We start from the raw sequence: 15,296 nt of genomic DNA, 5'->3' as shown, positions 1-15,296 counted from the left end.
GAGATGAATAGTGAAAATGAAAACCTACAACCTGTTTTCCAGTCATTGGCCGGGTCAGGGATGGAATGAATGAAGCAGATATAGTCTGTTAGTACAATGGGGTCGCCACTCCCAAAGTGATATATTAATGACTCATAGATGCTATGAAATGAGAATGGAGAGTGTTGCTGGAATGAAAGATGACAGGGAAAACCGGAGTACCCGGAGAAAAACCTGTCCCGCCTCCGCTTTGTCCAGCACAAATCTCACATGGAGTTACCGGGATTTGAACCACGGTATTCAGCAGTGAGAGGCCGACGCGAGCCACGGAGGCTCAGATGAATAGTAACGCTCCGAATTTTTTAGAAGTTCTGCCTCCTTTCGCATAGCGGTGAGAAGAAGTGAAAAAAAAAATTCCGAACCGAGATAATGGACGTATATGTGTATATTCCAGCATAATTCTCAACCAAAATTGGACCTACTATCTGGAAAAAAAGTACCTTTGGGGTAAGAGGACACTAGCCTTTAAAGTAGAGCTGAAATGTTAGCATTAAACGAAAACGACCGATATTTGGGTCTAATCCATAGTTTTGAGGATCGCTGAGATGAACTGTGACACTCTGGATGCCGTTTAAGATTAAGTTTAGTCCTAATCGGCAGGCGAGTTAGAACCGATAAAGAAAAGAAAATGTCCAAAGGAACAGAGTTTAAAGACGTATGTGTGTATGCTCTAGCATACCTCTCAACCAAACTTGGTATACACATGACTAACTATACAGGAAACATTACTGTGGGGGTCAGATACACCTAGCACCCCTAGGGGCGAGGGTGAATTATGCAAAACACAGAAAGACGGGTGAAATATAAAAAATAGATAACGACAAATATTCATGTACAATCCATAATTTTCGAGGTCGCTGAGGTGAATAATGACACTCCGGTTGTCGTTCAGCCCCTATCGGCATGGATATTAGAAGGGGTGGAAAGGAAAATGTTCAAAATGACCAAAAATATGGATGTATTTTTCATCCAGCATAGCCCTCATATAAAATTGGTACAGGTATGACTTACTATCTGAAAAAATTACCGTTGGGGTAAAACACCCCTAGGGGAGATGGTTAAATATAAAAATAAATGATTTTTTACTGATATTAATGTCGAATACGTTTTTACGAGGTCACAGAGTTGATCTGTGACACTCTGGATGGTTAAGTCGTACTTCAGCCGCAATCAGTATGGAGGTTGAGAGGGGGTGAAAATGAATGTAAATATAACGGATATTATGGATGTACTGTATGTGAGTGTGTTCCAGAATTGCTCTCAACGAAACTTTGTACGCATATGATTTACCATCTTAGAAAAAATACTATGGAGATGAAAAATCACAGCCTCCGCTGGGGGGTGGGGAATGAGAGGGGCTGACGTGCAAAAATGATGGAAAATAATCGATATTAATGTCGAAATCCATTGTTTATGTGTCTCTTATACCGACTGTGACGCTCTTGATACCGTTAAGTCCACGTTCAGTATACATTGAGACAGGAGCTGAGAAGGGCTTAAAAATATACAGTATAAAATGACCGAGATTAGTGTTGAATACACTGCTTTTGGGATCACTAGGCTGGTTGTGACAGTCTCAATGACTGCTGAAATCGTGTACGTCATATGTATAGTGTGACGGGTAAATACATATAATAATTACTTTTTTTTTTGGAAAGAATCAAATACTTCCCAGTCAATTCTAGCTTCCACAAGGACAAGGTTTTACTCTAAAATTAAATAATCTAAAACTTGAAATCAGGATACATCTAAATAACTCTGAAACTACATAATAGGTCGTAAAATCAATATCTCAAAAATAAATCAATAAGCATCCACTTCACACTTAACTAACTGGTAATACAAATACTAAAGGTTAACATTCAAAAGCTACCCGAACAACGCCGGGTACTACAGCTAGTATTATTTAAAAGAAATATTTGTTGTATTTAAAAAATATATGTATGTTAACTATTTGTAATGTTGTGGTTAAGTATAAGAGAGGGCCTAAAGCCCTAACTTCTCCACGAATAAAGACGAATTACTTAAGACTATACGTCCCCAGTCAGCGCAGTTCCCCCTTGCTCGAACGCGGCACCACTGTAATCTGGCTTGACGATGAACAGGCGTGAGTGGTAAGCGGCGTAACGGGCGGCGCGAGGGCAATCCTGTCGCTCAGGCGTCTGTTGATGGTCACGTTGGACACATGTGTGCGGGTCACACGCTGGATCGTTGATAACGACGACTCAGGTGCTGTGACAGCTGTTCTGACAATCACTCTGTCTGCCCGTGCTGTTGTGGCCCTCGGTCGACCACTGCCGTCCTGACGCTGATGCCAGCATCGTCTGATCGCCGCATCACTTCGACCCAAATGTCCAGCGACAGCTCGATTCGACCAACAAGCTCCTTTCAATCCGATCGCACGACCTCTTTCAAACTCTGACATCTGCTCGTAATGAGCACGAATCCTTCAGAGTGGCATTCTTACAGCCGACGTTAAGATAGCGCAGCCGAATGCAACAGTTACTTTGAGCATACGGTTCAGAATTGCACCTTATATACACTTGATACATGTGCAGTTCAGATGCGCGGGAGCTCCCGTCATTCAGTAATTGGACCCGAAACTTTAATCATTTGCATGCTCGGCCCGAATGCCTTTGCATACGTAATTTCCTTACAATCGGACAACGCCTTCCCGGTGCGTCGTTCTCTTTTTTTTTTGTTATAGAGTATTTAATATATATGAAGGTGAAAAAATGAAAATAGACGTGAATTAATGAGGCACTTCCAGACATTTCAGAATCTTACAACTTGGTACCTCCGGATCGATAGAAAAATTGAAAATTCTAAAAATTTCCTGAAGGGGCCACGCTGGGAGCTTCAAGAACGCAGTCGTATATATTTATCCAAAGCGATAGGTTTCATGGGCTTAAAATATTTCAAGATATTCGTCATTTTTACACCCCTGTCACCAAATCAAGATGGCGGACAATCTGCCAGGTGATCTAGAATATTAAAATTTGGCGAAATTATAGCTTTTAGCCTGTAACAGACGGGATAATTCTAAGAAGTTGAAATTTTTCATTTTTACCCCCGAAAAATATCGGAATATATAGGCAATTTTAATGAAGGTGCAGACCTTCCTTTCGAGGTATCTGGTGGTTAAACGGTAAGTCGTATCACAAAACGGATGGCACAATCTTGACTCAATTTGGAGTGATCTACAGCGCTGGTCCTATAACTTATTGTCGTATCCCTCTTCCTTACAGGTTAGATTTGGCTGTGTTTCTCGACTGTGCGTAAATTTTGTGATTTTCACACATATATTTCATAGTTTGACACACTGGTAGTAAAGATAGAATCATCAAATACGCCACGAACATTAGACCGCCCTGGATCAATATGTGTGTGCCGAATTATCTGTTCCTAGCTGTTACATAACTATCCGAATAGTAATGTTGTTTGTGAAAATTGTACCTAAATTACGCCCTGTTCAACGTTTCTAACTCAATCTAACCCATACATAGGATTAACCATGTAGGTCGCTTAGAGCAGCGTCTTACGGTGCAATCCGTTTGTCGATATGACGTACCGTTAAAGAGCACTTAATGTGTAAATGAAGTTCTGGAGTATTGTAAACGTGCATGTAGTTTCATATATCGATTTATATTTATTCACTGAAGTCGATTTGCAGCTATATAGAAAGGGGATGTCTGCCATTATAAATAATCCTTTACAAATCGATCGTGACCGTCATTCTCCCAACATCGACTTTGACTGGCAGTAGGAATGGGGACCTTCTCTAACTCCTGTGTATTTGGCATAATTAAAGAGGGCATACTGTTGTTATGAATAATTCCCTTCCCGATATGACAGGCAGAAGGAAAGGTAGCCTGCATTTTTGTTCAAACAACCCGTGACCGATTGAGTCTTGCAGTAGGCAAGTGTTCCCGCCGTTACAAACAAAAAAATCCATCTAAATTGTGAATGGCAACAGGCAAAGAGATTTGCTTTTGTAATCAAAATTCACCAACTCGAGTGTGACTGGGAATAAGCTTACTGGCATTAGGAAAAGTGGCCTTTAATTAAAATGACTAGAGCACAACTCAGTTTTGACTGGCATTAGGGAAGGTGCCTGCCATTATAATGAAAACTCCTCAACTGAAATATATCTGGAAGTAGGAAATGAAGTCTGCCATTGTAGCGATATCTCCCCAAATCGATTGTGATTGGCAGTAGGCAAGGGGACCTGCCATTATATCGAATACTTCCCAACTCGATTATGAATGGCAGTTGGCAAGTGAGCCTGACGTTATCATCACAACTCCGCAACTCGCACATTACATTGAAAACAACGCATGGGGACCTCCCAAAGCTGTTTCTCGGATAATACTAAGAGACATGTAATTTAAACAATCATATTCACTGCGTGTACCGAAATTTACTTCGATATCCGTATACAGTGTAGAATACCGTAGCGAAGCACGGGTACATTTGCTAGTGAATAACAAAGATGAATAAGTACAGCCTTACATAATATGCGCAAATGCACTGATGGCTAATGTGTAGTAATGTTCTTACCTTAGGAAGAGGTTTAGTTGTAGTCTGGACGTGCAGCCCAGTAAGTTCCACTACATTTGGAAGCAGCGGCCGTGGGTAGGACAGACTCCAGTGGTTGCTGAGGAGTAACAGGCTGTCGTTATATTCAGTCTCGTACACTGACGGTGGTGCAGAGCCGAAGTACTTCCTCAATAAGGCTTCCTGTCCAGGGAGTACCTCCGATCTCCATACGTACAGCATCTTCATACAGACGTAGGCATTGTATAAGCGTTCCCAGAATGACATGTGGTCGGAATATGAAGTCCATAAATCTGGTAGGTACGAAGGATTGAATGGATTCCCCATGTTGTTGTAAGATATTGACATACCTCCTAATGACAGTACTCCAACCACTGGTGGGGATCCCAATTGGTGAATCAGGCCGAAGAACGCTTGGTCCATCAACCTCTCAATAATCACTAGATCGAATTTTGTATCTTTATTCCTGAAAATATAATTTCGAATATTATTAAATTGGTACCAATTATATTTTATCTAACGTAGAAAATATCTGAATTTTCACTTTTAATTAAATTTCTCTTTTAAATTTTATACTTTACCACCATTCAGCAATCTGATTGTGAGTGCGTACGGACGGACGTACATACATGTATACCTACATAACATGTTTTACACTCCATACTGTACCCGACCACCTGTCCGAAAGTGCGCCTGCCTAAACTCATCGGTAGAGCTCGTGGAGCGTCCGGATGGGTCTCGCAAAACTAGCTGTCTAAATCTATACATATAACATGTCCGGACTGACTGACTGACTCATCATTGCCGAGCCAAACCTACTGGACAGAAGGAATTTAAATTTTGGGGATACATTTATATTAAAGTGTAGGTGCTGAATAACAGAGGATTTTTTGATATTCCATAGTTAAGGGGGCGAATTGTTTAAATGTCTCAAAAACGTTACAGTTTAGAGACGTAAAAATTGGTATTTGAAGTATTCATTAAAAATATAAGATACACGTAATGTTCTGACAGTTCTCTTAAGTAGGGTAAAAAGAGGAGATAAACGGGCTCAATTCCTTCTTTATTTAAAAAACTGAAGATTAGGTAATACAGACATAAAAATTGGTGTTTGGAATCTCCTTTAATAATAGAGAAATGATTTTGAGCACGGTAAATCCACTTAAGGAGGGTGAAGAGAGATGATAAGAGATGGTATAAGGGACTGAAGGGGAGGGAGGAGATGTGAAATAGATTCAAATATTCCTTCCTTCGAGACCGTTTAGCGTACGAAGACAAAAATCCAAATAGCGGTATAAATTTCATATCGTGGGCATGAAATAAGAAAATTTTTTCACTTCCCACCCCTAAGGTGTTGAATGGGGTTTCCTCCGCAAACTAAATTATTCATGTCACCAAAACCGTTTGACGTGAAACTTTGTGATTTTATGAGGAGGTTCTTCGCTTTTGTCCTAGATGTAAGATAGCATATACTTCAAAACATTTCTCCTCTAAGTGTTTTAGATGGAGTTTGAATCTCAAAATAATATCCATTCTTCTGAAACCGTTTCAAGCACGATCTTAAAATTTTACATGAAGGACGGCTTTCTATGTCCTAGATGTTAAGAAATAATTTTAAAACATTCGCCGCCTTAGAAACAATCATACCTCGCTACTGTTCGACGTACAACACCCAAATTTCACAGGTTGTTAAATTTTACATCCCAGATGTTGATAAGATAGGGTTTAAAAATTCCAATTCTTCTGTTCGGGGTTCAAATGCGTGTTAGATAAGAAAATTAACAATCATTCCCCCAAAAACCGTTTGACGTACGAGCTGAGGGTGTATTTTACAATCTCAGTCGGCGGTAGACTCTCCAAAATGTAAAATTTTGAAAACTGACTTGCAATTTAAAACCGTAGCACGGGTATCTTGCTAGTATTATATATAAAGGACAGGGATCTGAGAACATAACATCGATAAAATATTTGATGTAAGAGGTATGAACAAAATTGTTTAAACTGAGTTGACGAGCCAGTCATCACCAGGATGTTCATTCCAAGCTGTGTGTTATGTATTCATGTCATACTATCATAACGTGTGTACAACGGTTATGACACCCCCTTTCTCACACCGTTTCACATTATTATCTTTCTCTGGTTTTCTCCACATACTTTCTTTGCATCCTTCAGCTCTGTTCTCTTCTATCCCGGTGTATTTCTTTGCATTGTATCTTAATTCATTAGTTTCTAGGCTATTCATTTTTCTACCACATTCGTCCCTGTTTCGTCTGATGTCCTCTCTGATACTTCTCACGCACACGCGATGGGATAGAACATCTTAACTGGAGCTTTATGTTGTAGTCAGCTCCCGCTAGGAGCGCTGTGCCAGCATAGAGCGAGCCACCTGGTGACGAACGAGCGTACCACTACAGCTCCAACGGTAAAACATTTTTAATTTCAAATCCTCATTATTGTAGAAGACTTCCTTGTGCACAGTCGAGATTTTCTTCTGAAGACGCAGAGCAATCTTCATCACAGTCCACGTACACTCCAGGTGCCGCTCACCTGGTGGTATGAAACATAGGCAATGCAAACTCACTGCGTATCATACATTATGGTACGACCCACAGGCAACGCAGACCCATTGTGTTCCTCACATAGTGTGACTAATCACGGGCAACAGCCAGATCCCTTGGTGTTCCTCATACAGTGGTACTAATCACAGGCAAAGGTGACCCGTGGTGTTCTTCATATAGTGGCACTACTGAATGGTGACGCAGACCCATTCTGAACACAGGAGAACCGACGCATTCCAGGGCAGCGTATCGCATCTTTTCCGGCATGGACATTAGTCCGCACAGCCGCGTGCGCCCCGCCCCCCATATCCGCCCCCGCCACGTTGGGTTACACACGATGGTACTAACCACAGGCAAAGCCCAGACCCGTGATTTTCCTCACGTAAGGGTAATACTCCTAGGTAATCTAGTTCCATGGTGTTCCTCACATGGTGTTACTAACCGCAAGTAACGTCATATTCTCATGTAATGGTACTAATCAAAGGTAGTCTCATGGTTCTAATTTCATCATCCCTATGTCGCCACTTTTAGTCACCCCTTACGATAGGCAGGGGATACCGTTGGTTTATCCTTCGTCTGCATCCCCCACACAAGGATGTATGCAGCAATTAGTAGGTCACGTAGCAATGGGAAAGTTAGCACAGAATAGGGTGGGATGGAAAGCAGCATCAAACCAGTCTATGGACTTATGACCCAAACAACAACTCATAGAAGATAGGATGGAAGGAGAACATGGTTATGGGCGGAGAAGATTATTCTGCCATCGAACTTCCGACAGTAGTTCGATATTTACGATACGCAAACCCTGACATGCAAGCTCGAAGTACGTAGGATAAACCTTGATGATTTCGTGATGATCTAGAATCTGATAATTGTGCGAATATGTAAAATGTTTCAAGTTGTATTTCATTAGACTGACATTTCGGTTGTTAATATTGGTGGATGAACTAATAGTTTCATTTGCCTGCTCTATGAAACTTACGCCTTTTGTCACAATTGACTATTTGTTATTTCGCGATACCATTGGCAATTCCGTGATAGTACCTTGGAAAGTTCGTAAAGCTTATATAAGTCTATTAAGACACTAATAACATCGTCATTTATTCTATAAAATTAAAATATCTCTTATTTTATCAAACAACCATTAAAAAGACGTGAACAGAAATTACAATTTGTGACAGGGAGGGGAAGGGAATTATCGATTAAAAAACAAATGCCCGTCACAAACCGCATGATGCCATTGCGTCCTTCAATTTATCAATATGCACAACAGTAAACTTTCGTATTTGCAAAACTGTCAAACCGAATCCTACTTCCTGCATATCGAGAATGTGTTTATATATTGCTTATTCTATCTCTATCGACAAAGCAAACGGCTTTCCTAGTTTAAGAGCGCAGTGCCTGACATCGTCATCATCTTCAGTCCGTTTTAAAACATATTTTATAGTGGACCATGGTACCTCACACTCTTACGAAGCTTTATAAAAAGTGTAGTTTTCTCCTTTACCAGCTTTAGGCCTACTGATTTAAGCGAGTTTCCTTTTTTGTATTGTCGGTACTTCGGAGGCATCTAACATGAAAGAGAAAAGTAAGGATATAATAAATTCGTGATACCTTGGTTAATTCGTGATATGTTAATTTAAAAAGGCTAATAGGTTTAAAACATAGTACATTAACACCAATACATATGTAAAAGTCAAACATGGCAAATTATGGTATTAAATATGCAAAAACAACACATTTTATCAATGCCATGCCGGTTAAAATTATTCCCGTGAAATGGTTAAATTTCTATGTGAAAAGCTGGTTATATTGAATACAAACCGATGTTCAAAATAATATTAAAATATGTTCAAAAATAGGGATACTTTTAATGTACCCGTATGCTCAATTATTACATAGTTTTTATAGAAATCTGATATTAAAAAGCAAGCAAAAACGTGTTTTCCCCAAATGGTAATAATTCTCTGTGACACACACTGGGTGAAAGTAGAAACCCCTAGGGGTTGTTTCTAGAAACGAGGCATAGCTACAGCACTACCTGTGAGCGAAAAATTTTACTTATAAGACGGATTACTTTAAGAGCGAATTTCAAAAAGTTATAAAGGAAATTACCATGTTTTACCCTATAATTAATCCATGATGGCCTCCAGCTTTCTGTGAAGTGTACGTACCAGAAAAGTAAGAAAGAGAAATAAGATAATTAATGCTTAATTAATGACGATTTTGGGCGGTCAAATGTATTATGTCATGTTTCAAATAACACATTTATCAATAAAATGACTGGTTGCGTAGAAATTAGCTAGGTAACGATAGGCTAGATAGCGTACATATGAAAATCATATAGTAAAGATTTATTAATTCTTAATACTTACTTAATAAGAGCCTGGATTTGAGGAGAACCAAGCTGAAAGTCGACTACCTTGTAAAGCAAGTGGTTGAAGATAGTCATAGTGTCAACAGGCTGCATCTTATCCATTGCATGGAATTCCATTTCTGACATGAATTTGTAGGATTCCGATACATCGATATCGGTGAAGTTCGCAATAGGAATCTATAAGAAAAATTAGTGACGATGTTCATAATAATTGTCTTCAACTTATAAATGGAAATGGTTGAGCTATTAATAATCACCTATTATTATACTGAGGTTAATTAATAGACAGAATAACTTCAGATTTAATTTTACAAGCAAAGACTTCTGTAGCATATAGTAGGAAAGAAAAGTGATGTGCTAGTGTTTGTTAATTAGAAACTCTGATCAACTTGACTATCTTCAGTGTTGCGAATAAAACGTCATCTATTTTATTGCTCTGGTTTATTTCAGGATGACCCAATAAATGCACACACCTATATATATATATCTTAAAAATAATGAGCCATGAATGGCCAGATTTACTCGTTGCTGTCCATTTATAAGTCTCTCTTCCTGACGGCACAGAAAATGGTCTGGCCCGTTCCTATTACCTGGGGACGGCTAATACTTAGGTTCAATTCCCCAAGTCCAGCACCTCATACAGGAGATGTATGTAGAACACTAGATTTGAACACAGGGCTACGGGCTACACAACACATGATAAAAACGGTATTCCTTGGTTCGACTCTAGAGACAGTCCAGTAATTCACATAGTCACATGCAGTGAACAGTTAAACAGCAACGGCTCAACAGTATTCACAGCAGGACGATACTCACAACAGCGAATATTAACGCAGTTCCATTTACCCTCACACTCACGATAGCGGCTTCCCTCCCTGGCTCACGACGACCCTCAGTCCACAGAAATACACAGTACTCTCTCAGGGAGTAAACAATCTTCCTCTCCTCACGTCTTCAGTCCAACCGCTCTCTGGACACTCCGATACCAACAACCGCAGATCCTCGTTCAGACCTCGGTGGAACACTAGTGACAGCCAACACCTCTGTCACCCTCAAACCAGCCAGACTGAGTCTCACAGTGACTCCAGCACGGAGTCCAACACTGACTCCGAGTCCAGCAGTAATACTGACTCCACCACGGAGCCACCACTGTCTGACTGCCCGCGGCTAGCCCCCTTTGTTATGGCTCGAGTAATGTGAACCAGAACATTCGCGAGTTGGCTAGAGGTGTAACATTCCCATAGAACCTCCAAGATTTTCACAGGTAAGCCAGTCGACGAGAACAATACACCGAAATGCCAGCCATGCTCTCCAGGCCGGTTGGGAGTTCCCCAGTCGGCTGACTCACTAGTCCCTTCCTAGAAGTACCAAAAAGGGCTACGACACGGCTGGCAAGAATCCGTAGAATGGAGCAAGGATGTTATAAATTGAAAATAGGTTATCTAGGGCTTGGAAGTTGAAAACTGTCAAAAATGACCTGGCAAAGGCCAAAAAATATGCAAACAACAAAAGGCTTAAAACTGGCAAAACTGCAGTCGCTTAAGTGGGGCCAGTATTCAGTATTCGGGAGATCGTGGGTTCGAGCCCCACTGTCGGCAGCCCTGAAGATGATTTTCCGTCGTTTCCTATTTTCACACCAGGCAAATGCCGGGGCTGTACTTTAAGTGAAACCACGGCCGCTTCCTTCCAATTCCTAGGCCTTTCCTATCCCATCGTCGCCGTAAGACCTATCTGTGTCGGAGCGACGTAAAGCAAATAGAAAAAATTGGCAAAATGTACGTAAAATTGTGATCCAAATTCATTTTTAATTTTAGTTTCAATTACACATTTAACGAAGAAATATAATGTTTAAACATTGAAAATTCTGGTGATATGCAACGTAAAGTGCGAACAAAAATACACTGACTTAGCAAATGTCATGGGATAGTCACCTAATAGCTTGTGGGGCCTCCTCTGATCCTGCGAACTGCAGTGAGACGCCGTGAAAGCGAGTCGACAAGTCCCTGGTAGTCCTCTGGACGCAGCTGACACCAAATCGTTTGCAGAGCGGCCGCCAATGTTGATCCGTTCGTGGGTGCAGGATCCATGGCACGAATCCTGCGTTCCAGGACATCCCAGATATGCTCGATAGGGTTCATATCGGGGCTCCTGGGTGGCCATGGCAGTCGTTGGACCTCCGCTGCATGTTCCTGGAACCATTCCCGGGCGACGTGGGAGCGATGTGGTGGCGCGTTATCATCTTGAAACACCGCAGAACCGTCTGGGCGCTGGAAGGCCAATAATGGGTGGAGATGGTCTCCAAGCAGCTCAACATACCGCGTAACATTCAAAGTCTCTTCCAGAACAACTAGGGGGCCATTCCTACCAGGAAAATGCACCCCAGACCATAATAGAGACACCAGCGCCCTGGACCACACCTTCGAGGCAGGCGGGATCCATCGCTTCATGTGGTCTGCGCCATACACAGTGCCTCCCATCGGCATGGTGCAGTTGAAATCGTGATTCGTCCGACCATATCACGTTACGCCATTGTTCCAGTGTCCATCCCTGGTAAGTGGCGACAAATGTGCGTCGTTGTGCCCGATGACGTTGGGTTAACAGTGGCACCCGTGTGCGGCGCCGGCTCCCATACCCCATAGAACCCATGTTCCTACGGATTGTCCACTGGGAGACGTGTCTAGCACGGGCTGTGTTGAATTGAGCCGTGATTTGTTGCACGGTTGCCCGTCTGTCACTATTGACAATCCGTCTCAGATGTCGCCGGTCACGGTCATCGAGGGTAGCTGGACGGCCGGTCGTTCGTCTGTTGTGGACGGTGTCACCCGCATTGAACCATTCACGATACACCCTGGACACGGTTGATCGTGTGAAGCCGAATTCCCACACCACTTCCGAAATCGCACTTCCCATCCGTCGGGCACCGACCACCATACCCCGTTCGAACGGTGCCAGCTCACGACGACGTTCCATGTTACACCTGTCACATGCACAGCCACTGCTCACAAGGTCTCCTATACAACTGCCGCTGGCACAGGCGGCGTGTGGTGCGCAGACAACACATCTGCGAATCAGTGCTCCCCTCTCCCATGGCATTTGCTCAGTCAGTGTATATGAGTGAAATACTTCTTCTTCCAGACAGTATATAATTTTAAAGAAAGAATCCCGTGTTTGTTAAAAAAAGTGCTTGCTGGATTTAGGAAAATGTCTTTTTCATCTAGAATTGTTTCAGCGAACCCGCAATGGACATCATGGAAAAAGAAATTGAATTTAGTACAACTGGAATCATATCTGGCTTAACCACACCAGGGTTCCAGTTATTGGAATTCCTAAACCTTACATTAATAGTTTTGCAGTATGTCACACAAGCCATCTCGAGATTCCTAGGTGTAAACGATCGTCGGTTTTCAGACAGCACGCTGGAAAACAATGGGAAACTTCTCTCCAGATCAACAGATGTTAAGGGTTTATACTTGAAGCATGTGAGATCTTCCTCTCCAAAAACACTCGCATCGACATTTTTCCTTTCAATATTTCACTTACTTGCACATAATTTGATACTCCTGGGTTTTTCAAGTATTAGCTTCATTTCATTTTATTTCCTCTCTTTTCAGATATGGTTCCAATAGTATAAATTGCACCAGTCCCTGGTTCGGCAGAGTGCTGAATACAACGTTTAATTTCACAAATAAATATTTGGAAGGAAATCTTCTGGATGAGGAACTTCGAACATCATACCCGAGCATTGAAGTTCAATCCTTCCTACTTTCAACTTGCACAACGGCTACGCTCAAGAGCATGCGGTTCAATGGCATTTTATCTAAATATATTGAAAGTAGTGTGCTATATTGAAAGGAATACGCTATATTACTAACTAAGAATGGATTTTTTTCCAATTCAAAACATAATTTTAATAAACTGATAGAGTCACATGAAAATGCCACATTGTTGCCTGCGTGGCAATGTTTAAACACAGAATTTAATTACATGGGAAATGCCGTAAATTTCTCTTGTCAGCATTTATCACTTCTGAATCTCATTCTGGCATTCCCATATCAACTTATTAACACTGCACACAGATATGTCACACTTTCTAATCAATACGATCTGTCCCTTTGTCTAATTTTCGGTTCCCGCAGGTATCCGATATATTATTACCTAAGAACACATTTAATTATCTGTAAAAGATGGCATTCTTGTAGAAAAACAATATTATTTTACTATCTAGTATTATTAGAACATTTTATGACACACAGTTCCGCATATTTCCTCAATCATGAAAATCATATGGTCGCTTGTCGCTAATAAACCTACTCTTTCACATTAATTATACGCTATACTATCGCGTATATGTATTTCTCCGAGGCAATACCTTATTTTAATATTTTACAAAGCGGACACACGACGTTGGTATCCTGTAAACCACAATAAATCACCATACACTGATATAACACATAAATATAAACACTTGTAAGAATGAAGCAATCATCTGCAAATACATCAACACAAGATATACACACTCACGCCTCCTGAAACTGTGACCCCTTTCAGGTCTCCTGTTGTCGATCCAAGGACATCGAAACCAACAGGGTATCGAACCATGTTAGTTTGACTTCGAAGCGCTACCTGAAATCCCTACCACGATCTCATTCGAACATAAAATTTGGAGGATGACATCACCTGCCGGATCAAGAAACATACAGTACAACGTTGATGGTAACAAGTTATTGGCATGTGAATATTCAGTACCGTGCGAAAATGATGCGAAAATGTGATTCTTGCGAGCATTTTGACAGACGTAACAGGTCAGCCTCGAAGACCCGGGCACTTTACCTCCAGTCCTGCATTCTGAAGTCCTTAAATCTCTACTAACAAAAGCCTGTCTTGGTCAGCTGGGAGAATACTTTCACTCGCCCCAGACATAAATACTTAATTCTCAGTTCAATATTTTCTTATTCTTCAGGCAAATAATCATTTATGGTTACCTTCAAATATCATTTCATCTCAATGCATCGACCATATTCAGTATTGTTTCGCTTCATTATTATTATTATTGTCATATTCTTAGTCTGTCATCGCAAACATTTTCTCATAGACCGCTTCGCCCTCCATTTCACACACGTGTACCTCAAATCCACGTTATTTACACATTGAGAAGATCCTAAATGGCAGGTAGTTACTTAACATACCGATCACTCGCGCAAATATTTAGATCATTGTTCGCACCTCGTAATCATCTCTCTTCCTTCTAGTTATCAGCATCCTTAAGATTAAAAAGGAGGTGGCTGTACACGTACTTTAAAGTCATGAAGCATTTGAAAAATTGAGAAGGCCCATCTCAGCTAGTTGACTTGGAACGGATTATGAATTCTTCTGAATTATCAACTCCATCCTTACGAATGTTTCACTCAAACAAAATACACTGTGGGGCCTTGGACACTAATTCATGCAAAAATTCACGGATTACATTGATGATTAACCCATAACCACAGAAGAAAAAAGAAATCAAACTAATAAAAATATCTTTACCCCATTGAACCACGCATTTTGGGTCACCTTCACGTTATCACAAATATCAAAATTCATGCTGAAAAATTATATATAAAAGGTTAGGTTTTACACATTAATGCGACTCTTCTGATTTTCATGCTTAGGAATATCATGGAACGTACTTATCATTTGCTGTATGTAACCATGCTGTCATCGGAGGATACCCATATATGGATTTAGACCTCCATCACTGACGCCTCGTTAGCAGGTAGTCCTAG

At 41.0% G+C, this 15,296-nt stretch overlaps 1 protein-coding gene across 1 annotated transcript in view; it reads right to left on the bottom strand.

The window, feature by feature from the left end:
- Positions 1–15,296, bottom strand: part of LOC136866010 (UDP-glycosyltransferase UGT5-like) — a 54,865-nt gene that overhangs the window by 21,780 nt on the left and 17,789 nt on the right. Inside the window, exons 3-4 of the mRNA XM_068226803.1 lie at positions 9,530–9,708; positions 4,600–5,062 (exon numbers count right to left, since the gene is read on the bottom strand). Of these exons, the coding sequence (XP_068082904.1) occupies positions 4,600–5,062; positions 9,530–9,708 (642 nt within the window). The remainder of the gene's footprint in view (positions 1–4,599; positions 5,063–9,529; positions 9,709–15,296) is intronic.

The sequence above is a fragment of the Anabrus simplex genome, chromosome 3 (assembly GCF_040414725.1).
Source record: "Anabrus simplex isolate iqAnaSimp1 chromosome 3, ASM4041472v1, whole genome shotgun sequence".
NCBI lineage: Eukaryota > Metazoa > Arthropoda > Insecta > Orthoptera > Tettigoniidae > Anabrus > Anabrus simplex.
Note: the sequence above shows the minus strand (reverse complement) of the source record. Positions and strands in the feature narration are given on the sequence as shown.